This window comes from Pomacea canaliculata, linkage group LG3, assembly GCF_003073045.1.
Source record: "Pomacea canaliculata isolate SZHN2017 linkage group LG3, ASM307304v1, whole genome shotgun sequence".
Classification (NCBI taxonomy): domain Eukaryota; kingdom Metazoa; phylum Mollusca; class Gastropoda; order Architaenioglossa; family Ampullariidae; genus Pomacea; species Pomacea canaliculata.
Window position 1 is genome coordinate 17,149,587 of NC_037592.1, and position 24,373 is coordinate 17,173,959.

General features: G+C 44.2%; 1 protein-coding gene across 7 annotated transcripts in view; it reads right to left on the minus strand.

Annotated features, from left to right (window-relative positions):
* Positions 1-21,124, minus strand: part of LOC112559197 (rho family-interacting cell polarization regulator 2-like) — a 50,743-nt gene extending 29,619 nt beyond the window's left edge. For 2 of the 7 annotated variants that reach the window (XM_025230219.1, XM_025230217.1), the window contains exon 1: positions 13,313-13,577. In XM_025230219.1, the coding sequence (XP_025086004.1) occupies positions 13,313-13,562 (250 nt within the window). In that variant the 5' untranslated portion in view covers positions 13,563-13,577. Of the gene's footprint in view, positions 1-1,217; positions 1,410-3,700; positions 3,960-6,146; positions 6,283-13,312; positions 13,578-17,322; positions 17,345-20,811; positions 20,887-20,989 lie in introns of those variants that run through there. The other 5 variants (XM_025230222.1, XM_025230223.1, XM_025230226.1 and 2 more) reach the window with 5 other exon arrangements.
* Between the last annotated feature and the right edge of the window lie 3,249 nt (positions 21,125-24,373).

Consider the following 24,373-nt stretch of genomic DNA (forward strand, 5'->3'; position numbering starts at 1 on the left):
GTTGGTCTAATAGTCGCCACTAACAGCAGGCGGCAGCGGCAAGTTGCTGGCGAAAACGGGCGGATACGCCTAGTTACAAACCACTCCAAATGCAGAGCAAAGACTGTAATTTGTTTTACTCGAGCTCTTGCTGACATACTACAAATATGCACAGAAGCGTGACATTCGCGATATACTTGTAAACAGACTCCTCTTCAATTCCCATCAGCCAAAAACAAAAATGCGGAAGACTGCCAGTCAAAAGAGGCTGTTGACGAGTATGTTCACAAAACTCATGCCTACTTTTTGTTGACAGTGGCTAGGCTAGTGCGAAAACGCGCTGTTATCTTTGCCATCACTGACGGGTAGCAGCTAAAACGTCTGTAACCAGGATCTGAAGCAGAGAACAAACTGCAGTTTCTTTCATGCACACGTAAAGAGCCAGTGCACGAGACTTTCTGACTTTGTGATGATTGGGAATCGGGGATAGCACCCTGAAGTCATGACAACCGGACGATCAGACGTAAGTGGCGGTAGCCAGGGGTTGGGCGCGTGGATGGATGAGCAACGAAGGAGGCATGCTGCTAACATGTACAACACACACGCACGCGAGCGCGGTGAGACATCTGAAGATTACTGATCTCAATCAGAATGTAAAGTATCTATTTGTGATGCCAAAGCTACACCATTTTCATCCAATTTATGTCATGAGTGGCATCAAACTTCTAAAAACCTCTCGCCCCATTCTCCACAGGGGCTACAGACAGAACTCAAAGAGCGGCAGGCATTGCGTTGATGATAAGTGATGATCACGCTGAGCCCATGCGCAAACTGCACCCTCTAGCCCCTCCATCTCTTTCCCTCCTTCCCCGCAGCACGAGGGGGGCATTCCGGTAAGGCGAGACGCACTCTAGTCAGCAGCCTATGACGGACCGGGGGAGAGGGAGCGGGGAAGGGGCGGGGGAGCGGGCATGTACATCGCCGACCTTGACAAATAGCGTCGTTGTTGCTGTGTATACGTTATTTACGAAGCACGGAATAGGAACTGTGCATGGCTGAGTGCAAAACATGGTTACTGGAACTACACGAGTTCATTTAAAACAAGCCGCCATTTACTGTCATTATTGCGGTGTAGCCTGTCAACACTTTTTCGTTTCTTGTTTCGTTCTTGTCGGTTTTCTATGGTGTGCGTGTGCGCGCGTGTGTAAGAGAAAAATAGGAAGATAGTGAGTGGGTACCTTCACGATGGCGTCAAGAAGCTCAAGTTTGTATGAGGTATCCAATAATCCTTGCTCAGCGGACTATCGCTCCATAACACTAGAGGCGAGAAAGTGCTCACGAAAATATTCATCTGGCTGTTCCATTCAGCAAAAGGTAGGAAGAGCAGCTCGGTGGACGTATCCGCCTGGCTCAGGACCACCAACCTGTATCGAACCCTTGCTTTCGCACGTTCTGCCAATACTGGCAGTAAAGATCTGACAGTGCTATTCTTACCGTCTTCGCCTGCAGTCACAGAGCAGGGCGTGACGCAACGCAAACTCCCAACGCTCACAGGGATGCGGCGACCTTTGCCAGTGACATTTTCTCTTCAAGTCAGCTAAGTTTCAATCCACATGCTGCAGCTGCTGAGGGGGAGCCTGTCGGAAGGCACCTCAAGCCCTGTTTTTGTCTCCAGTCTGCGCAATCAAGCGTCGCAGCAGCAGACAGGACAGGCAAGGGCCGAGCGAGCCGCCGCTTTGAGCAGCCACATTAAAGGCCTCGCCGACGACAAGTGTGTGGGGAGAGGACATCGAGCAATACCTGAACGGCTGTCCGACATGGGCAGTAGAAACTCAAGCAGGACTTTGTTTTGAAGAGACTGCTCGTCCACTAATAATAACAACAATAACCAATACTTCTATCTCTTCTAAAAATAAATAAAACCCACCGCAAACGAAGAACGATCCTAAAATGTTAGCAACATGACAACCCACCCACAACACATCTACTGCTATGCAATGTCCAAAAACAAGGAAAGCTAAATTATCAAAGCGTAAACAAGATCACTGCCGGTGTTAAAAAAAAAAAGCAATGGAAAGCAAAGTGACCTTAAGATACACTGTAAATCATCACTGTCATCGTCATCATGATTAATTCTATTTATCTGATTTATATTTCATGCGCTCGTTGTCGAACAGCAAGTGTAAGGTATCTACGGAGCCACATCATAATTCGAGATGGGAAGAAGAGATGGGCGTAAATTGCCACTGGCGGAAGCACACGTGTGCACGCCCGCTTTGTGAGAGAGGGAGAGGCAGACTCCCGCACAAGTCCGACATCAGGATGGATGCGAGTAAAAAAAAAAAAAAAAAAAAAAAGAAGAATGAAAAGACCTTAGCAAGTGTACTAAGATAACGGCAACAGTTGCATAAGGCAAAGCACAGGACACTTTTAGGCTGCAAGCGGCAGGACCAGCACAGCAGGACTCGCACAGCAGGTGCTGGAACAAATTCTCAGCTGGCTGCCGGAGTCACGTAGCGTTCCTACCAACTTCTCAGCGCTGCCGAGGCGACAAAAACGCGGGCCCGTCTGCACGCGGCACCAAAGCGTCCCTCCGCCAGCCTCTGGAGCTAAAGGGAGGGAATTGACTCTGAGGCGGCTGTTCCCCATGACACGCTGTACTTACCTGATGGTCCTATTTGTCGCGCAGGTCACCCAGGTGTTCAGGACATGACACTCTTAGGGACACAATGCTCTCAGCTGTGGTTTCCTTTACCATCCAGCCTCCTGCCATTCCAGACCCACCCCTTCCCCACACAAACACACTAAAAAAAAAAAAGAAAACAAAGCGCGCATGATGTACCACAACTGCTCCATTTAATTATTGCCGCCATAATGGCACAGGCTAGGCCATCGCTCATTTAGCAACAGTGTCACTTCATCATCCGCAAACCAGCATATATATGTGTGTTTTTCCCACAGCGGAAGAACACGAGTTAACAGCGCCTTCTAATCACCTGCAAGCCAGGGAAAGCCAAAACTCTTTTCCTCTCTCTCTCTTCCGCGACTCCGACATCGGTCAGGAGCTCTGTCGCAGCTGGCTTAAAAGTCCCAGACCTCTCCAACCTCCACCAAAAAAAAAACAAAAACAAAAACCAAACAAACAAAAAAGCCACCCCCACCCAAAAAACAAAGCAAAACAAAACCACCCAATGGGTTTGCCACGAGGATCAGTGACAAGGCAGTTTTTACGGGCCCCATGGGAGTTGTCCACATGCAAGCACTTCGCATGTAAGTGCTGCCTGCAACATCTGCTTTTCCATGGCCCTAACACCCTGCTGACTGGCGCCACGCCGAACAGATGAAACAGAGAATGGAAACTGGAGCGGGAAATCGCTGGGTAGCATAAACAAGCAACACTGCACAAAGCGGCACCTGACACGTTTCCTTCATTTTGTGGTAACGAAACTAAAGTAGTTTGCATCCCCAGCAAGGAAACATGGCCACACAGCTTTTTTTTTTTTTAATCAAACGACGCAAATATCAATATGCCAATATTTTTTTGTGATTAGAGTTATAACAACCAGGTTTGATAAAAGTTTATCACTCTGTCCTCGTATCCATTTCTTATACGTGCGCGTGTGCACGTACTGCGTGTGTGTCCATTTACTGCGTGCATGTGTGTTGTTGTTGTTTATACGTACACGCCCGCGTGCTTCATCAAAGTGAAGGCCAAACATACCTTGACAGTTACCGGCGACTCTAAGGCCTTGGAAGGACTGGAAGCGAAGTATTCTGACATTGGTCCCGAGCTCCGTACAGCTCCGAGAAGTAACCTTTCCATGCTTCAGCAGCATGGTGATGCACTTTCACAACCAACGCCCCACAAACAGTGTCAGCTGACCTGACCAGCCCCTCCCCAAGCCCTTGTAGTCACCTTTCGAATCAATCACGTACAAACATTTCACAAAATAATCACATATGTCGCGTTCGTTTGGCTGCATTCTTCTCTTGTCCTCCCAACTTCATGGAGTCCCCCGTAGGTTCGCGGAAGACGTGGCTCCAGTTATGAGAAAGGCAAGCACCAGAAGCAAAGGAGGCGGCTACAGGCAAACACTGTGATGACAAGGCCTGCTCTAAGGGCACTCGCCAACCAAAAGGCCACGCCAAGCATGTGGTAGTAATGGAGGTTCAGACCACAAGGGCGGAGTGGTTCAGCTCATCATACTCAAGTGTGCAACTTCGCGTGTAGGTGCAAAGACGATGAGGACCACGCACACCCCAGATGGGGGTTAAGCTGATGGCTATAGGAAACAAACATTCGTAGAAGCTACAGGCTTGCATCAGCAGCAAAGACGAGCTTAGAAAACTGTTTGATCTCCGTGTCAGAAAATTGTCTTCTATCAGCAAACGAGTGGTATCTGTTTTCAAAGAGGAGAGAACAATTTCAAAAAGACAAAACATGCAAACACTTTATCACCCCCTTTCCCCAAAAAAACCCTTAAAATTTGACTGCTGTAGTTTAGTGAAACAAAGATACGATGCTCACTGAAGCCGCCAAAGGGATACAAACTTACCGATGCACACATCTATCTCTAGAAAAAACTTCCCTGTGATTTGGGGTGGTTAGTGGCGCAGTAGGTGACTGACAATCGGGTGTGGTAAGGTCGTTAAGTTGGGGGAAAACACTACATAAAATACATTTATAAATTTTTCAAAAACAGATTTGTGCAAAGCGGAAGCATATCTTAGGGTCTTCTAAACCGGACACACATTGTCGCATCCTTGACTGACACACCGATTACATAAAAATGTACCGAACATTAGTAGACCTTGTTTGACAATGTGTCATTTTGTTTAAATCAAACCCTTTATTGTGACACACAAACAAAGATCAGGAAAAGGTCAGGCATGTTCAGGTAGGCCGCCAGTCCAATTTACTGTGAAACACGCGAGCCAACCAGTCATCACATTCCTCTAAGAATCCACAAACACCGCCAAAAATAAGTAGCTGCATTTATTTAGCAGAGGTCTTAATACATAGTGCAAACAAACGGCTTTGGAATGTGGCAGACCTAGCCTCTAGCCGATATCGCGAGCCTTAGTAAGTTGCAAACGCTAGCAGGAACATCATTTTACTGAATTTACGGCTAAACATTTGGGAAAACCCACCGCAACTACTTGCGTGATCTGACATCTATGATAAAGACAATGCTCTAAAACCTTGTAGGAAACGTGGACCAGAAAGAGGGCAGCGACATCCTCACCCTTCACACACACCCCTCCCCCGCTCAAAACAACAACAAACAAACAAAATTCGTGTAACCAGAAAAACGTGATACATATGTAAGAAAGAAAACAAACGAAGCGTCCGGACCCTATGGACTTGCTGGACATTTTGGCTCACTGACCACGGCTACACAGCCATCAAGAAGCTTCCTTGCTTAAACAAGCCGCCGTTTGCTTAACAGAAGTGTAGTTCCTCTCGTCGATCCACCTTCCTACAGGCGGCGGAAATCGGTACAAGCACAGCCATGCGCCGTCTAACGACTTTTCATATTATAATGGAGCTGACAAGTACCTGTTGCCTAATGAGGTGGTGGCCGTCGTAACGCAACGCATTGCTTACGTGTCTGTGATGGTGACGATGATGTACACAAACCTTCTGCGCAACCACACATATATTTATGCACAGTACGTGGTACTTGATGATGACACTTTGAAAATACATCTTTGATGTTCTGAGCGACTCCAGTCGCGATACAGAAATCAAACCGGACAAAGATTATGGCGCTGGTATTTAGTATTTAATAACGTATTCATACTTTCGACTGGAAAATAACATGATTTCGACGACTCAAAGTCACGTGATCAGATATCCCAGTAACACTACAACACGCTGTAATGATTATTTATAGGCTTAAGCAGTATTTTACATTTCCCAACAATCCTATACATACCTTGTACTTGGTCCCAGGGTCGGAGCTAGTTATTAAGCTGAAACTGAAAAAAAGCTTCACAAAATGACGACCTGCCCAAAGATGCTATATGGATGCCAACCTTCTCGCCGAGATGTTGATGATGCAACTTGCAGGACCTAGGTTGTCTGCCAGACTACACTATCAACCTATTCCCCTGACAATATCAACTCATCCCCGCTCAACATACCCACGTCGTCTTCGACCTACCTCAACTGACGACTTGTCCTTTCATTCACTTTTCCAGTGGCAGTGGGCCAACGCCGCCAACACCGGCCCGTGGAAGAGAGGAAATACAGCACGGGCCCGCAGACTTTGTCAAACACCACCAGCACGGACAGCCCTCCAACAAAGCACAATGGCCCTCCTCATACACATGCATGGACTAAGTCCAGCAAAAACACTATGTCCTCCGAGGGCGCGCACACACACAACACTCGCACATACACACGCGCGCGCGACTGCTGGTGACAACACCCATGTCATGCTGGACCCAGCCAACGAAATGAACGGTTATTTATTGTTGATAGAATATTTTACAGCTGTAGCAAATTAATGTTTCCCGTCCCTTCATTTTCTTTTCCTTGTCTCGTAGTACCACGCTTAGTTTTCACGAGAGGTCGAGGAGGAAGAGGTGGCACACCAGGAGGATCATTCTGCCGGTGTTGACAATGAGGCTGGCGGTAAAAACCTTTCCCATCGTGACAGTAAGGGTAAGCACACTGCATTCCAGCATTGTTTCGTTGCTGTTACACTTTTCAGTAAAGTACTGGCTTGTTTTCTCAATTGTTTGTACAAAGGGCCACAGATTTACTTTTACCGGACATTAAAATATACAACTAAAGGTATTGCATGAGTGTTATTACGGTAGAAGTTGAAGTTGTTGCAGTCGTAACCTCCCGTTCCCCCCACTAAGCACTATGATGTGCTCCCCTGTAGGAAATAACCCAGCATCGCATGTCCCTGTGTGCGGTCTGCCAAAAGGCATCGGGCAGGACACAGACTATACCCAGAATAGGGATGAGAAGGGATGTGTATAGGCATGAGAAGCAAGCTTATAAGCTGTCACGTCCTAGGCGAAGCTGGACTGCGGAAGAAGTTGGAGTATACTTACTCCACTTACAGCATGTTCTCCACACCCCCACCCCAAACGCACAGACATGGGAGGGGGCAGGTCACTGACTCCATTAGCTGTAAGCCCAGTATAACGTCTCGGTAAAGGAGAATTTTGACACCTGGCTACGTCCACGACCACCCCCTCCTCCACTTCCTTCGTGGATTATCACTCGATAAGAAGTCTCCTGGCACGAGGAAGAAAGTTTGATGTCCGTGAGCTCTCTAAACACATCCCGAGCCCAGCCACCAAGACTGCAGCTCGCCCATGTATGCTGACATGGAGGAAGAGCAAAGTCTGTAACAACGCCCTAGTCATCAGACAGGGGCTGATAACAGCCCCCACACCTCGCAAGGGGCCGACGACAGCCACAACGCCCAAGTCTACAGACAAAAGAGGAAGACGACAACAGCAACGACCCAGGTGACTCAAAACTGAAGAAAGCGAACCTGCGCGCTGGCAACGTCAAAGGTTGTCAAAGGCGTACCTGAGATACTGTTTACAACCATACGGCACGCAATCCTTTCGTTTCCTTATCTGATAATGGCGACTTGCCCTGCTAGGCACATCAGCAGCCACACTCATGTCCCAGGGTAATGACGCGTATCTGCCAACAACAGGTGTGTGTTCGAGCCATTAACTGCTGAATACAGGTACGCCTTACCCTAAGGTCACATCCCGCCAATCAGCACATCAACTACATCGAGGCAATAATCGCAGTCAAGCTTCAGCTTGATAGGCCGCTAGCTACCGTGTTAGTAAACATGTTAGTAAACAAAGGTAACAAACGCACGGCATGAACTTTGTGTCCCCCGCCCAACTTCTTCCACCCAACAACACCCGCTCTAGAACGACTTTTCCTACCAACTGCTTTGCTTTCATTTTTGTTACTATCCCACCTACCGGAGAGTAAGCTATTTACTAGATGAGTTTTAATGTGTCAACGGTATTTTTTTTTTAAATGTGACCAATATTATAAGTCAACAAACACAGCAATCCTTACATCCACAAATGCTTTGTCAGTGGTCCGGTAACAACAAGCGTGTGTGACTATATTTGTCTCACGAAGTTCTGTCACTGGCCTCTTTTATGCATGTGCCGACCCCTCACAGCGGTTGCCGACTTCCAAATGTTGATGTCAACTAAATGTTTTCTCTGCTGAATCCTCCTAGCAAGACAAACTAAACCCTAGCCCCAACCAAAATCCTTAAGTTGTTTTACGGACACACACAGAGCTCTCCACAATAATAAACAAGTAAAAATCAAAACGTGTATACAAAAGAAGAAACTACCCATTAGAAATCGAACCAGCAACATTCTCATTCAGTCTCGTTCAGTTCAGCACTTTCTGATCGCTAACTATAATAAAGACGGTCGGCGCACGAGTGGCAGAGCTTCGTGAGAAAACGTCGGTAGATAACGGACGTGAGACAGATCACGTGGCTGCTGTTATCGTCTTTCGTCATCGAATGCACCGGTCAGGGGATCGAAGACGAGATGAGGTCCGACCCCGCGTTGTGCCCCGACACCGCGCGACATCTTCCGCGGGACGCCCCCTAGTGTAGTGCTTAAAACACTCGCTGAAGTGAGCGGCTCAGAGTTCAAATCTCGTCTCGGGACACTCTCTGTATGTGACACCTGTTTACAGGGCTGAGCGTCGGGGGCTTTCTCAGGGTACTCCGGTTTTCTCCATAGTGCGTAATTGCAGCAAGGTGGAAGCACTCTCCTACTAAATAAACGACCAACCAACCAACATCTCGCAGCACCACTATCTTCGGCGCGACGGTGTGTGGTGCTCGCTCGCTGCAGGCTTGTCAGCGGATGACCAACCAACCAACCGCCTATCTTCCCGACGTCAGTACCGGTGCTCGTCTGACGTACAGCAGCGTCCTCACCCGTCCTCTGGCATCCACTACCTACCGTTGCTGTTCATGGCTGGCATTTACATCCAACCTGCAAAGCAGGGTCCTTTTACGATCCACGTGAATGCGAACCCCATCCAGCCTTAGTTTAGATGAGATTTAATCTAACTGCCAAAAATCTACATGAATAACACCGGTGAAACAGTTTAAAGATGTAAGCGACAACTACTGGTTCAGTTCTCATCCAGATTTTAAAACAGATGGCAAATCTCATTTCACAAACAGTCAATGCAATGAGTTCCAAACGCCTCGCATGTCGTTGCCCTAATAATCTCGGCAGATGGTATTTAGGTTATTCCACGAGTCCTTCCCCTCAGTCCCCAGGGGAAAACAAGATGTGGAAAAAAAAAATCCAACGACAGCGCTCTTCCATTAATACCTGACTGAGACACCACCGTGTAGTCGCTAAGCCCGGACATCTACATGACAGTGTTATACCTGCCAAAATCCTTGGAATGCCTCACATCGCAACAGACAGCACATACAACCGTGACCACTACTCAGCAGCGAGGAGGCTTGTCTGGCTGTCATCTTGAGCAATTGCCTGGCAAAAAGAAAGCAGTCAGTAATTAGCGCCCCTGTCATAAAACACACGAAACTGTCCTGACGCTCGTCATCTCTTTTCGTTAAGTCGACAGGACGACATTTTAAGGACCAGCATATGCATGCTCTTAAAGATGATGAACAGATACAGCCACTACAAGTGCTGCACAGTCCTGTGCTGAGTCGTGCAGTGTTCACATCAGCCTGTCTACACGAGCAAATAATCACCCTGTCTGTTTCCACTAGGATGTGTAGCACTTTAATATGCATACAGATTATACGGACGCCCCTGCAAGGAAGCCCAGGTTTCAAAACATACAAAGAGATTGAAAAAAAACAGTGGGCAAGGACGAAGAACAGCATACACAAGTTCAAAATAACACCACGTCACTGAGCAGTTCTCATCAACGAGCGACTAAAGGATGATCTCCTCAACGCTTGCTGAATGCCCGTCTAAATTTAAACAACGAACAGGCCCCTTTAAAGGGATTGTAAAGGGAAAATAAAACTGATCAGAATGTTGTAAAGAGCAGGATCAGTTTGAATCTCGTCTATTTTCGTGTCTGTTCATGTGGAAAAGGCTGAATGTTTTATAGGATGTTGTATTCAATAAGAGAAATTACATGGGACTCTTTCGTCCTCCGATAACGTCAACTCGATCCCAGTGTGAGCTGATGTAATGATATGGTTGGACATTGCTCATAGCCATCTTGATTGTTATCACTAATAGATAGCACTAATCCAACTAACGACACACCACCCATCACTTGAGTTCAAATCCTAACAATGACCGACATTGCCTCTCCCTCGCTGACATCACACAGCACGCCAGAGCCTTATCACCACCATCACAATCTTTACTATACTTTGAACACAACAGAAAGTACCGGTAAGGAAACAACACACTTTGTATATTCAGTCAGGTAAGTATGAACAGTATGTGCTCATCGGCCTAGAGTCCGCGCGTACCTCGTCAACCACATGAAAGATTGTGCATGGTACGCTTTCGACATGGTCTCGACTTTGTCAGATGTCACTAAAGGCACTATAATAAAATGCACCTGCAGCTTCTTACCTGCCTGCTTTTTTATGTACACCGCCAGACAGCTTCCATGAAAAGATCTCCGCTGTAGCGATTTACCTCTTCACAAAAGTCAAAGATGTGCCTTTCTTGCCAAGGTCCAATGTCTTGACTACTGGAATGCGCTTGTTGCTCTTAACTAGCGTGTAACCGTCCTGAAGCACCTTTTAATATTTGGTTATTGTCAAACTTGTCTAACCAGCGACCACTTCAGTGTCTGACAGACAGAACCCATGAGCCAAGCACCGTCACTTCTGGCTAGACGCCACGGCTAGGAGTCACCACCGTGCCGCACACAAGACCGCCCCGTGATGAAGCCCTGTCGTCGTCCAAGATGATCAATCTTCTGACTGTCCAATGTTAAAAACCTCTTCAAAAGGCTGTTAATGTTTAACTGCTGGAGTCAAGTCAATCGTGGGACGCGCGGACTCATCACGTCTGGAGAGTGGCCGCGAAAGCAGCGTGTAGCTGCCAAAAAGGAAAAAAAAAATCCCGATAAAAAAGCCCTATTGTCTGCGGCCCCTATGACTTTCCCCATTAGAAGCACTACCCATCACCCCCATTGTGACCTGAGTGGCCTTGACAGCGCGTTGTGGAAAGCAAACTCCCGAAGAGATGACCTCGCTGGCTGGGTTTCAAAGAGTCATCGACAACTATCTTGCCATCAAGCCCACGAAACAAGGACACTAGTCAGCCCCAATGGCGCTTCTGTTGCATACGTGTACATCAGAACAGGGTGTCCAAGTGTGACGGCTGAATATCTTCCTCTGCTCAATCCTCGATAAGAATCTTGAATACTGCGTATTGGAATGTCTACAAGTGCAAGATGTCATGTCTTCGTGTCATCAGGAGTGTCAACAAGCCAGCCGGCGAGTCGCAGCATGCCACTTCATTGCTATCAAACTCAAGATATGCCAACGTGTCTGCAAAGTGGCAATCTGATTGCTCTTACACGAAAGACCTGCCAATGTCTGCACCGCAAGAATGCATTGCAATGAAAGCGACACAGTGGCGGCATCTGTTTCTGAAGCTGACAGTCAGCATCACCGGAAACAAGTGGTGACGCATGCGCAGGCTTCCTCCTCCCCCGAGGTGCTGGATGGCTGGTTGGTCTTTGACGGCTGGAAGATTAAGGAATAGTTTGCTGCTAGGGTGTACGACAATGTTTATTAGTCTTGAAAGAGATGATAAGAACAACGAACCTACGAACATTGTGAAAACCTGAAAGTAACCTAGAAAGCTGGGCAGAGGGGACACCTGTCGCAGGAAAATCCTCAGGCAGCCTGCAACATTCATCCCACAGCCTGGAGTGTCTTATTTTACAGTGACAAAAGAATGAAAAACTCCTCAACGTGATGAGAGAAAAGTTAGATTGCGGTCACTAACCACTGTTAACCAAGAAGTTGCATAAATTAAGTTAAATTAGCCGCAATTTAACCGATTGTGAAAGAATAGAAACGAGTTAATTAAAGGATGCGAAATATAGGTTTCGACCATGGAGCTGAACTGCTCAACGAAGATTGTGTCATTTTGACCCACACATCGTCAAAGAGCCTGCGTACTTTTCGCTCGCGGAAACCCACCACACATGTGGCACGGACATCATGTAGATCATCCTTAATGACATACAGCCAGTAAGCTCGCCGTACTCTTCCACTAATTCCCGAATCACCATCAGGTCCAGCATCACAGACAGCAGTCAGATCATCATTAATGAAGATCCGCCTTGTAATCAACCTTTCTCTTCCACTGTCTCCTGGGTCGTCGTCACCACCCGCTCCAGCACGACAGACTCCACTATCAATAACATCACTGGCAGGTAGCAATCTGTTTTCAGCTGTCACTATGAGACGACCAGAAGACACGAGGGAACATGTCAGGGCTGTACAGAATTCTCAATGCTCTTGTGGATGACTTCATACAATTTTTAAAAGCATAAGATGTGAATCTCACAGTTACAGGCCTAGGGCTACTATTGGCAGTTTGCGTACTGACTCGATAGGATCTGTCGATATGAAGTAGTCGGCTATCACAATTCATCGACTTTGCGACAGTGAAGAAGAAGAAAAAAGGCAAAAGACAGTAGAGCACAGGTCAGGACATTTAACGACAGCGTTTTCAAACATACGGGGAGTCCATAACAAAGTAAATATTGCAGGAAAAAATGTTGGGAAACTGGAAACAGACTCACAACAGATCATAAGGCGCCAGCTGTATGATTAACGCCAAAAGTCAGTTCAAACAAGCACAAAGTATGAAAATTTTAGCTTACTATTTATGGAAGAAGGATTCGGTTTAAAATCTACTTTTGTGGTGTAGCTCAATCACAGATTTATTAGACCTCTCCCCCCCCTCCTTACACACACACACAAAAAAGAATGTCTTCTCATCTGTAATCGCTGACGTTCCGACCCAGTGTCTTCCACTAACCCCGCGGTTCTCAACCGGTGGTACATGTACCTCTAGGGGTACGCAGCGACATAAATATGCACACGTCATTATGAAAATAAGTACTTTTATGCGGTAACACGAGATAGGGGTACCCGCAGACATACTTTCACCTTTTGGGGATATAGTCGCGAAAAGAGGTTGAGAATCTTTGCACTAACCAGTGAATTGTTAAGTCGTTCTGAGACATGCTACTCATGTACTTGACCTCAAATGGTAGGTTAGCCCGACTCTTGGTAAACTGTTCTCACCCAGCTCTTGGTCCTACCTTGCAGGCTGGCTCCGCTGCCGCGCCGTGCCGCCAAGCATGACCACAGCACAGTGGACAGCCCTCGCAGAGCCTGCTTGTGACGCTCCTTCAGACCCAGGGTGGGGCTACTCGCGCTGGGGCGCATCGCAACGGCCCGCCGCACTGACCGATGCTCTCCCGCATTGCCCGCGCCGCTCTGACGGCCAGCATGGAGGACAGCGTGGTGGCTGCCGTGTTGACCCTGTCCGTAATGGTGCAGTCGCGTCATCTTGAAGACCGGATTTTTGGTCCCGAAAAAATTATCAATCAGCAAAGAAAGTGTTTCCCGGCCCCGTTGTGCACGTGGATGTTCTCGGGGTGTAGTCAGCGAGAATATACCCGACTGTTATCTCATGCACCACACTGATCAACAGCCTGTCACCTCCAATATCTCAGGCACTATGTCTTCTACACCTGTATCCGCTCGAGGTCCGGCCGCCTTGCCGCTGCTGCTGCTGCTGAAAGCTTGCACGACGCTGCACAAAAGACCTTCGACATTCGCTAAGCGACAGAGTTGTTCAGCTTCTCGTGTTGACAAACCGCCGCTCATTCAGGCATCCCGAGACCTTTCAGGGCGAGCGTTTGAAGTTGACGCACACCAATCCTTCCCTCCCTGCGGCTGGTTTGAGCATCTCCGCTCTCTGAACTTTAATGCCGCTATCCAGTGCGCGCCCCTCCTCCGGTAGGTGCAAAGCTTGTCAGCCCCCACCCACTTCGCCCCTCTCATCTGGAGGACAAGTCATCTGAACTACGTAACATTTAGAGTCTGCGCAAGATCGTGTCGGGGCATTTTCACCGTCTTCCCCTCCCAGCGTGTATTTCCGGCGACAGCAAACGTCCAGGCTTAAAAAAAGACCCAATTTACCTAATTTGCGAAAGGGACGACGCACAGAAGAACCGTAGCCAAGTACGCGCGCACACGCACACGGACACACTATCACACACGCCGCTGGGGACGATCTGTCCGAAACTTAAATAAGAGCGTGTCTGTGCTTTTGGGGCGGCCACACAAGCCGTACTGGAAAAAGGTTTATTATGCGTGTGTGCGTTCTTCTCGTCTTCCGCGTCGCATTAGGAAACCTGCCACGTGGGTCGACAGAGGAGACGGCTGTCCATGTATTTAAAGCAAACACTGGTCGGCTTTCATCGTAAGTTTTCTTGCGCAGAATGGAGGAGTTCCTGGCTCCCCGACCATTACACAACAATGCCGGTTCTGGGCTGATTTACCTCTTTTCTAGTAGGTGGGGCGAGAGAGAGAAGATATATAAATACAGCAAGGGACTGCAGGTAAGGTGACAATGGTGTGCTCAGCCAATGTGCTTGAGGTTAAAAGATTCTATGAAAGCATTCAGCTAGGCGCTTCCCTCAAGAAAACTAGTGACAAGGTCCGGATTGCTCATATTCCCGGTCCTCTCTCTATCGCATATGATTCCAAAATATAGCCTCTGAGTTCATTTAATGCCCAGGCCTTTTCTCGCAAACAAACCTGGTCGCCCCTTGCGTCGACGACCATTTGAATTTTAAATTCGACTCTAAAAAATATCGACAGATGTGCTGCATCTCAACTAGCACCAGCGAAGAAGGCAGGCAGTCAGAGAAGGAAATGAGTTCACAAGAAAAGACGACGCCATCTGCTGCCTGTTCTTCTCTGACTTTGCTTCCGTGTTTTGAAACTTCACAGGCATTTTCTGAACAGGGAAGTCACTAAGTCTCCTGGCCTTCCTAGCAGAGGCTTTTTTGAAAAAAAAAGGGCAAGTCATAGAGGACCTTATTCACAAGACAAGAGACAAGTACTTATACAGCAAAGAGTTCTAGCCCACCAACCTACCTTTGTGCAGAGGCATTAGCCTCCTGGTTGTGGCCCGGCGGAACATCACGCTGAGGGCGCCTCTAGCAGCAACACTGGCACCAAACTTTTTCCCGAAGTGGAAGCCCAGAGCAAACGATTGCAAGCTAGTGGCAGAAGACTCTTCTGAAGCTACATCCATTCTGGTCTCAGACCACAATGTCACAACCAGAAGGGCCAAGGTTGACTGGTAGGCAAAAGGCAATTATGCGGCCAACATACTTCATCCCCCATCGGTTTTATTGAATATCACTTTCCGAACTTTCATCCTAACACAAAATTAGATTACGCTGATTACGCTCACCAAAGCCTGCTATGAAATGTTACTTTCGCCCTTTATTTTATAACACCCCAAGCCCCCGCGATCCCCTACCGAAAAAAAAAAAAAAACTGATTAGGGCTGGGAACAGGCCCAGTGTGTTCATGCCCCGGGTCGCGTTTGACGAAGTGTGGGTACTCTCAATGCGCTAGAGGGCAGGCATAATACCCGGGAGCGCGATGGACCAGACCACGATCTGACAGAGATGAATGTGACGGGTACGGCTAGACACCTGCTTGTGGGCAGCTCTTTGAGTATCGAACCTCAATCTTTCGATAACGACAGCAACGTGTTGGGAGGCTAAATTGAACAGAATGTACACAGTCGCGGGAAGGGTGGCGGGGGAGGAGCATAGGGAGGTGGCTTCTTATACCTAGTACAGCTCTCCTTGCGGCCAAAGAATGAAACCTTTGATTAAAAAACATCAGACAGAAAGACGAAAGACAACCACGTTTGATCGCAGAAAGATCAAACAGCAACACTAGAGGTCCTCGAAACACTTGCTGAAAACGCAACAAGTTTCGGTAAAAGAAAGCTGTAATCGCATCTTTCTCTCTCTCACGCTGACCGTTCTAACTCCAGGACCGGGCTCAGTCCACAGCTACCACTTGGATAGCCTCACGAGGGTCGCTCTTCGCGGGAGGAAAGTATGCAAAGGTCTGATTTTATTGGAAATGTGAGACTGGCGTGTAAATGTTAACAGCTTCCCTTTCAGATCTTCACTGACTGCGTCCCATGATGCTTTAGAAACTGCAGCCAAAGATCTCTAAAAGGCATTCTTCACGACCGCACGTAAACTTTGTTTGAGGACCATTAACGTGGACACAATCGTGCGGATTGCAACGAGAAAGCGAACGACCCATCGCCATTGTGATTAGCTCGTTTTCAACAGCAAGCTGTGGCTTGTGAAAGCCCTGACATGCTTCCTTCTGTGCACGCGAAACTAATAAGTCAGTTCACTCAACAAACTAATAATGAGCACGATCATGAACTACGGTGGTCTTTACTTTAGTCTGCTGTATGTAAGACAACTCTTGTCTCGTTCATATCACTTACTGACGAGCTTGGGTATATCCAAATTGTTGTTTCTATGGTGTGCTGAGATCCATGACCAGCACCTTGTTCACGAGTTAGGTTGATGGGGAGATAACGCTGGTACCCGTTGGCATATCTCCGTGACAATTACGGTGTATCGGTGTACTGCAGCACAGTACTTTGTATAAAACGGGATATCCCCCGTCTTCTTACAAATCAGTGGACCCTAATGGCCTTTGGTCTGCAGAGAATGGGTTATCTCTCGTTTGAGCCATATCCTTCCTTATTGGAATTGGGGAGCGGATAGTCGAGTGGTTAGATGGCTAGAGTTCGAACTGAGAGAAGTGCTGGTTCGATACCCGAGCAGAACAGCAAACTTCCACCAGTTGCACAAGCGGGAATCGGTACTTGACCCATTGGAGGGCTGGGGAAGGTAAGGCAAAGTGGGAGAAGAGATGGGCACCGCCCTCAAGTAAAGTGAGGTCTCTAACACCTCACTCCCCAATGACCTGGAAAGTTTGGGGGACGACCTTTACCTTACCCTTTTTTATTGTAATCCTTATGATCCATAGAAGTTTTATTTCCCAAACCTCACTTGGCCTCACAAAATGGTTTTATTCTGCATAACTCTTGTTTCTTTTGCATCAGTAGATACGCAGAACACAAAATGTGTTTTGTCTCACACACAAGTGCATGTTCATGTGTGTTTAAAATTATTGCTTAATTCTATTGCATATAGGTTTTTAGAAAAGTTTGTACATCAATACACTATGATGTTCATTAACTTACCCCATGGTGGATATCAGCTCATCTGCAACAGAAAAACAAATTCTACAAAGTTATAGATGAACCAATCTTTTGAAGATGATGATTATGATACTTTTGTCAACACCAGTCTCTTCAACTTTACATACTTCTTTAATTTTCTTATAAGATGCTACAGTTAGTTCTTGCAGAAAAAATTCTATCACATAAAAGTTTTCCATCCCTGTAGAATAAGCTCATGTTAAACCATATTAGATCGACTAAAAGAATTATATTTCATATAGAGCTGGCTCTAATTGCTCTCTAGGATAAAGTCTTATCTGACCACTTAGATGCTATTATTATTAAGCCACAAATAAAAGAAACAAATGTAAGGCAATAGCATCCACCTCACTAGCTGATTTTATGTCCATTTACCTACTGCATCAAAAATAAAACAGACTAAAACAGTATAGTAACTATAACACCCAATTTAGTTTGCATGTAAATCAATCAATCAGATGTTATTAAGCCATTTATAATAAGAAGACACACAGACGACAGCATTAAAGTTTAATATCCACTATAAGTAAGTGATTTTGTTTCATTATTTAAATGTTATTATTAATCAGATTTTAAAACCTATATGTTAGTGTAACAAACATAATAGCTACTACTGCTCATCAACAACAACAGTCCAGAATAGTTCATGCTGTTTAACATTCATAAGAAGGACCTGAAAGAACACTTTTTTCCCCCTTCCACACTAGATATGTTGCATGTCACTGAAATATCTGATTCAAACAATATACATCATACGTACATTTAAAATGCAACAGGCAGACAACAATTTAGGACTAATGATAGCCTCTTGAAGTTTAGATACAAATATTTCAGACTTGCAACTGAAGTGTGTAGTGTCCCTATCTCCATTGCAAAGTGCAGGCAATGTTTACCTCCCATTGACAGTGCAGCCTGTAGTGCTATCCCCCACAGTGGCTAGATATAACATCCCGTTTTATGTTTCTTGCACACAAATTCAGGAAACTAACAGGTGCAGCTGTACTCTTCATACAATTCATGAGTCATGCCTACAAGTGTAGAGAGAAAATGAAGTACAGGCAGTGCAGCATGCTAGACAATGTATGGGTGGTGCAGTTTGTGGGGCAACAAGTCAATGCTTACAAAGTGACAAGCTTCTACATGAGTGTCAAGTACTGTACTACGATTAGTTGCAATAGGAATTAAAATGCATTAAGTTTCAAACAAAATTGGAGGATTTCAGCAAACTCAAACTGCCACATAAATAATTCATCCAGGCAAATCATCTAAATTACTAAAATAGTAGTAAAACCTATTTTTTGGAAATGCTGACAAAGATGTTAATGGCAAACACCAACTAGATATTTTTTTTAAAAAAAAAAGCTAATCAGATCATGCCTTTTCAGTCTTACCAAATTATCAAGTTAGCTCCTGGTAGTTTGTGTGTGCGCGTGCATTCATGCGGGGTGGTGGCTGCATGGTTAGTATGTGTACATGTGTTTGTGCATACATAGTCATATCTGTGCATAGCTATGCCTGTATTAGTGGATACATACATGAAGAATATCAGGGTGAGAGAAAAAAATGTGTGTGAATATTTCATAACCTATTTTGCTAATCCTTTACAAGATAGGAAAAATAGTAAAACAATGCTTTATAAGAGTTTTTTAAAATGTGTTTTGCACCTACTATGAGACAAACCATAGGAACCTCTGAACGTGGTATCTGGCCTGGGTGTGGAACCAAGGGAGACAAGTATTTCTGTCACACCCTTATATAATTATGCCAGCTGCTCTACCATTCACTAGCTCCTCTCAGAATCTTTCTCTGGGCTATCTCTCAATAAGAAGACCATACCAGGGCACAGTTTGCTAATGATGCTTAATGTTTCAATCACACACTTACCCAGTTACGAAAGAACGCTGTATAATCAAGAGCTTTAAAATACTGTTAACTGTCTGCAAAATGCCAACGGTATCACTCAAAATACGTCCAAGGTTTTGATAGCCATTTTGACAGCACACCCACATGTAAATTGGATTGCAAAGTATGCCCCAAAATTACAAAATCCTGTATCTTAAAATAACTCTAAGAATGTATGCTATAAACAATATTTTCTTGTTGACAATGCCTTAGTAAGCACTTGAGAGATAATAGGTATTCATCTCATATTTTTTTAATAAAAAAGAGTCACTCTTATATTTTTATCTGCCTGCTTGTTATAGGTACCTTATGAATGTAAAGATGTTATTGCCCAGACCTTGAGATACTGGAAAAAGTGCCATAATATGAAGCCTGTGACAACAGTGAACACACCCACCCACCTACCCATTCCCACACCTCCAAGGCATAATCATTTTGAATGTATATTGAGATATTGTAAGAGTAATGCTTTAAATGATAGTTTATTATTTTTGCTTGGAATTATGCCAGATATGATCAAGAATTAAGTATCATACATGATGATATCAAATGGTCAGCTTCCACAAATGCTTTCTCATATTATGTTACCTTGTTATAAATGCGACAAGAAGCCTATCCTTAATTTGTAAAGAAAACTGCTTGTAAATTAGATATATTGGCAGAAAATATGTAATTTGCATATTATCACTGTGAAAAGAGCAGCAACATATATAACTGAGCCCAATTTATGACACTTTATATCAACAAATACTGTAAATAAATTCAACGGAATGTTTTGCAATTGAGGTTTCTTCATTATATAACGTTACATAAATGCACTGCCATTATCTTTAATAAACAGATATAATTTGTGAAAAAAATTATTTCACAAAAGAATTATAATGTAACTATTATAGAACAATATGAAATAACTCTTTTATCTATTTTTCAAAGAAATAAGTCATTTTACTTAATAAATCAGAAAGATAATTTCAAATCATTTATATTTTAATCTCACTGCAATTCATAAAAATTGCATGGTTTAGAAATTCTTGCTTGTATATATTAACTCCACAACGAAAAAACAGTGTTTTCCAAAAAATGACATTAACTATCATACAGAAAATTTGGACTCCGGTCATAAAAGGAAAGAAGAGTCTAGAAGCTTCAAACAGGGACAATGAAAACAGTAAATTTCAGACTGGTACCTCCGTGTTGAAGAAATATGTATTGGGTTAGTATTTATATTTTAAAATACACACAAAATCAGCCATGCTAATATATCTGTAAATATATTAAACTGAAACAATAACATCCATCAACTTAAAATGTTTGTTTATGTGAACAAATTATTGCTCTGCTGATTTAATCTCATTTAAACGAGCAAAGCATTTTACATTAGAATTACTAATATTTAGTAATACTATTAGACCGTTGGATTGGCCATCCATCTTCATTACAAAAGCCGCGGAAAAAGCAGAACGATCGTTAAACTTGCTTAAAAGGACAAGCACCCATCTTAAATAAACAGGTTCTTTTGTGGCGAGCTCGGTAAACAAAAACGAAAAACGCCTAAAATATCGGACATACCGCGGCCCCAATAGTCAACACCAACATCCCATAGTACAGCATCAACAGGTCAAACGATGCGGATGGGGCACTGAGCATATTTTTTTTTCACAAAAAAAAATTCACTATACTCAATGCATTAATAACACCTTATTTACATTCAAAAAATGTGTGTAACATAATAAGCAATTGTACTTACGTCATACAATTTATCAGGCCGCGGTACGACTGGAGTACAGGAATTTTCCAAAAGCCCAACACAAACCGGAAGTTGTTTGTTTCTAATGAAAAGGGAAAATGCGGAATCGGATCGCATGAACCTCCCTGAATGTACAGGTACATTTTAATGATTTAACGCCATGGAAAGATGAAAACCAAGCCGGTTAGTGTTTGACAAATATTAAAAAACATATGACATATTTGCAAATTACTCATGGAACTGAGCACAGAGCTGTATTCAGTATTTTTCTTATTCGATTATTTTTCGATTCCATAGCCAGTGCCTATTTACTCTTAGATTCATCGTCGATGTTTTCGTCTTAAAAGATCTGATTGATTTAGTAGCAATCAATTTCGTTACTGAAACAGAAGGGACAACACTGTTATAGATCTTTCTTTACCGCTAAAGCATAAGTAGATTCCCTTGAATGGCTTGAGCCGGTTATGTTGCCGTTGTACTCATCGACTACGATCACGTGAAATCATTCGGTGTCTTCTGTCGGGTATATCACGAACTTGTATTGGGCATGTGCTTTATTAGGTGCTGAAGAAGTGAAGAACACGTTAAATGACGTTAACCTTAACCCAATGGTTCAAAATGTGGATGTACAACCAATCTTTTCTAGGGTTTTGTTGTTGTTGTCGCGACAATCCATATATCCATAGCACGTATTGATCTTTATCTACCAGACGTATGTAACTGGGGATACTTGCGCCGTGTTCGCGTATGGCATCAATATTGTCAAAAGTACTAAATGCTACTAGTATTTTAGTATCTTTCATATGGTTCTTCTCAGTAAAGTATGCAAGGGCTTTCATGGCAAGGAACTTGTAAATGAAGCGATAATAAATACATTTATGATGCATTATGTAACTGGGGACTTCCTAATTGTCGTGAAAGATCTCATATCTAGCATTGCTGCTTTGTTCTTCACTCCCTCTAAACCAAGAACATCACAAAAAGTAGTTCTCCCTTACAACACCACAGAAACCAAACTTTTACTTGGTTAAGGAAACGCAAATCTTGCCATCCTATTGTGAAGCCAACGTTGCTTCCCTTGAGCCCATTTCCAACAGATTTTATCACTTGTCTTGATATGGCGAACTGGCGATTGAGATGCTTTTAAAGTTAACGTGTTAAAAAAATGCATTTCTCAGTTTTATTTGATTTTGCATCCAAGTAAAACGCCATGAAGAGTTTACGGGTGTTAACTTTGCGAAAGTGCTTCAGGGTCTGTGTTTATGAGCTGTAAACAAATCTTGCCGCTGCTGACGACTACCGGCATATTGCCGGCGGCTGATTAAACGAGCAACAGGCGCCACCGATAATTTTAGCAATGCCGCTGCTACTTCCCACACGAAGCTATTTGTCATAGTAAAGTCAACAATAAAAGAATTTACATTGCCAAGCAATTTAGTCACTGGACGCTTAAATACTTTTTTCCTCTTGCGCGACGTTTCTGTTTCATAAATATACCACTGTCTCCCTTCCGTTCATATATATAGGTCTACACAGTTGTATATAAACATATTTCTATTTACAAAACTTCCGCAAAGGGTATTTCCCCTTTCGGCCCTTTCATCGCTTATACTAAACATTTGTTTGAACCAATTTGAAAAAAAATGCTAAATAGAATTTCACACTCATTTCGTTGGTAAAACTCTTCGCCAGATGGCAGAAACAAACTTTATCCTAACAACATTCGATGTGAGTAGGGAACTAATTATCGCTGTGGAGACAGGCGCCACCATAACAACGAGAAAGGTTTAAAGGCTTACACAATTTGCGGCGTTCAGCGCCAGTGTCTGTACTGTATTGCACATTACATCCTCCTCGCCTTATTTTGCCGAAATACGGAAATAACACTGTGTGGGAGCTACAGTCAAATTTACCACAAGATAGTGAAGAGGTGGGGGTGGGTGAGAGAAGAGGGGTTGACGTGCACGTGTGTGCGCGTGCGCGTTTGAAAAAGAATGTGCGTTGGCGTTGCACACGCATGTACCAAGGTGCGTGAGTGTTAGTGAGAGAGGGGGTGAGAGCGAACAAGAATCTAGTGTTTTCACTTGTATCAACAAGGATTATTGAAAACAATTAGTAAAATGGCATCACGCATGTGAAAGGACAGGACATCTGGTCTGAGATTAGACGGGATCGCTAAAGAGACTATTTTAGGCGAAATTTACCAATAAGGGATCTGCTCGAAATTTATTATCAATCGCTTTGTATACAGACAAGACTGATCTTTAACTCTTTCTTTTGGGTATTAAAATGCTTATACACACAGCAGTATTTTACAACTGTACATTGTAAAGCTGCCGGCATTATACAGTCCATTCTTTCGAAGTTTGTCTATCCTTCGAAGTCCATTGTCCAGTGTGCAGCTCTGGTGGAGGTGTGTCCGGCTCTTGCCGCAAGAAAGTAGACGTTGTTCTCACGTGGTGCCCCCCCCCTCCAAAAAAAAAAGACACGGCTTCAAAAAAAAAGAGAGACTAAAACGGGTAAATTGAAAAAAAAGAAGAAACTATGGCATAGACGCTTCCACTGCAGAAGATAAAAAAGTTAATAAACCCAGCTGTAGCTCCGGGTTATTTGTAGTTTGTAACAATCTGGTAGCCTGTGCCTGTTTAGTAAACTGTTACTTGAACGACTGAAGAAGTGTTTTTCACAAGAAACGACAAGTGCTTACTGTTTGCATCTACTTTGTGGTTAAGATCGCATTCTGCGCTCTGTCATTTACTATGTGTTAAAAGCTGTATCACACGATCAGTCATCTAAAGGTCCTTTTAAACGTTCTGTCGTTTACTTTGTGTTAAATTAAATCTGTATCACTCGTTCTGTCATCTCGTAAAGCTCCCGAGTACAAGAGACTTATAAGTTTTTTATTATAATGGGATTGTTGAAAGAATCGCCAGTGCAGTGTTGCATGTCGAAGGTGAGTCTTTCTTTATAAAGGAATTTGTAAAGAATTGCTCGACAATGGTACTTTTAGTGTCTATAGTGCAAGCATAAAAGAGCTTTGTTAAAAAAAAAGTCAACACGAAAGGAGATTAATTACACTGCATTCACATGGAGGAGCCATTACCTTCAGCACGTCTTTTAAGAGTGCATTTTCTCTAGAAAGAATCAACCTACCAAAAGAAAGGTATGACATAATTTTCGCTCTAATAGACACCGGGATCGCTCGAAGCCAAAGGTAGCTCCGGACACGTGCGCTTTTTTGTGTACCAATACAGCTTGGTGGTTGATTGCTTCGCTTCGCTTGATCTAACGTTAGTGGACTGAATCAATTCTTCTTGCTGGAAAAAAAAAGTTACAGAGAATAGGAGAATCAAGGGAGACAAAATAGCCACCAACTTTTACTTC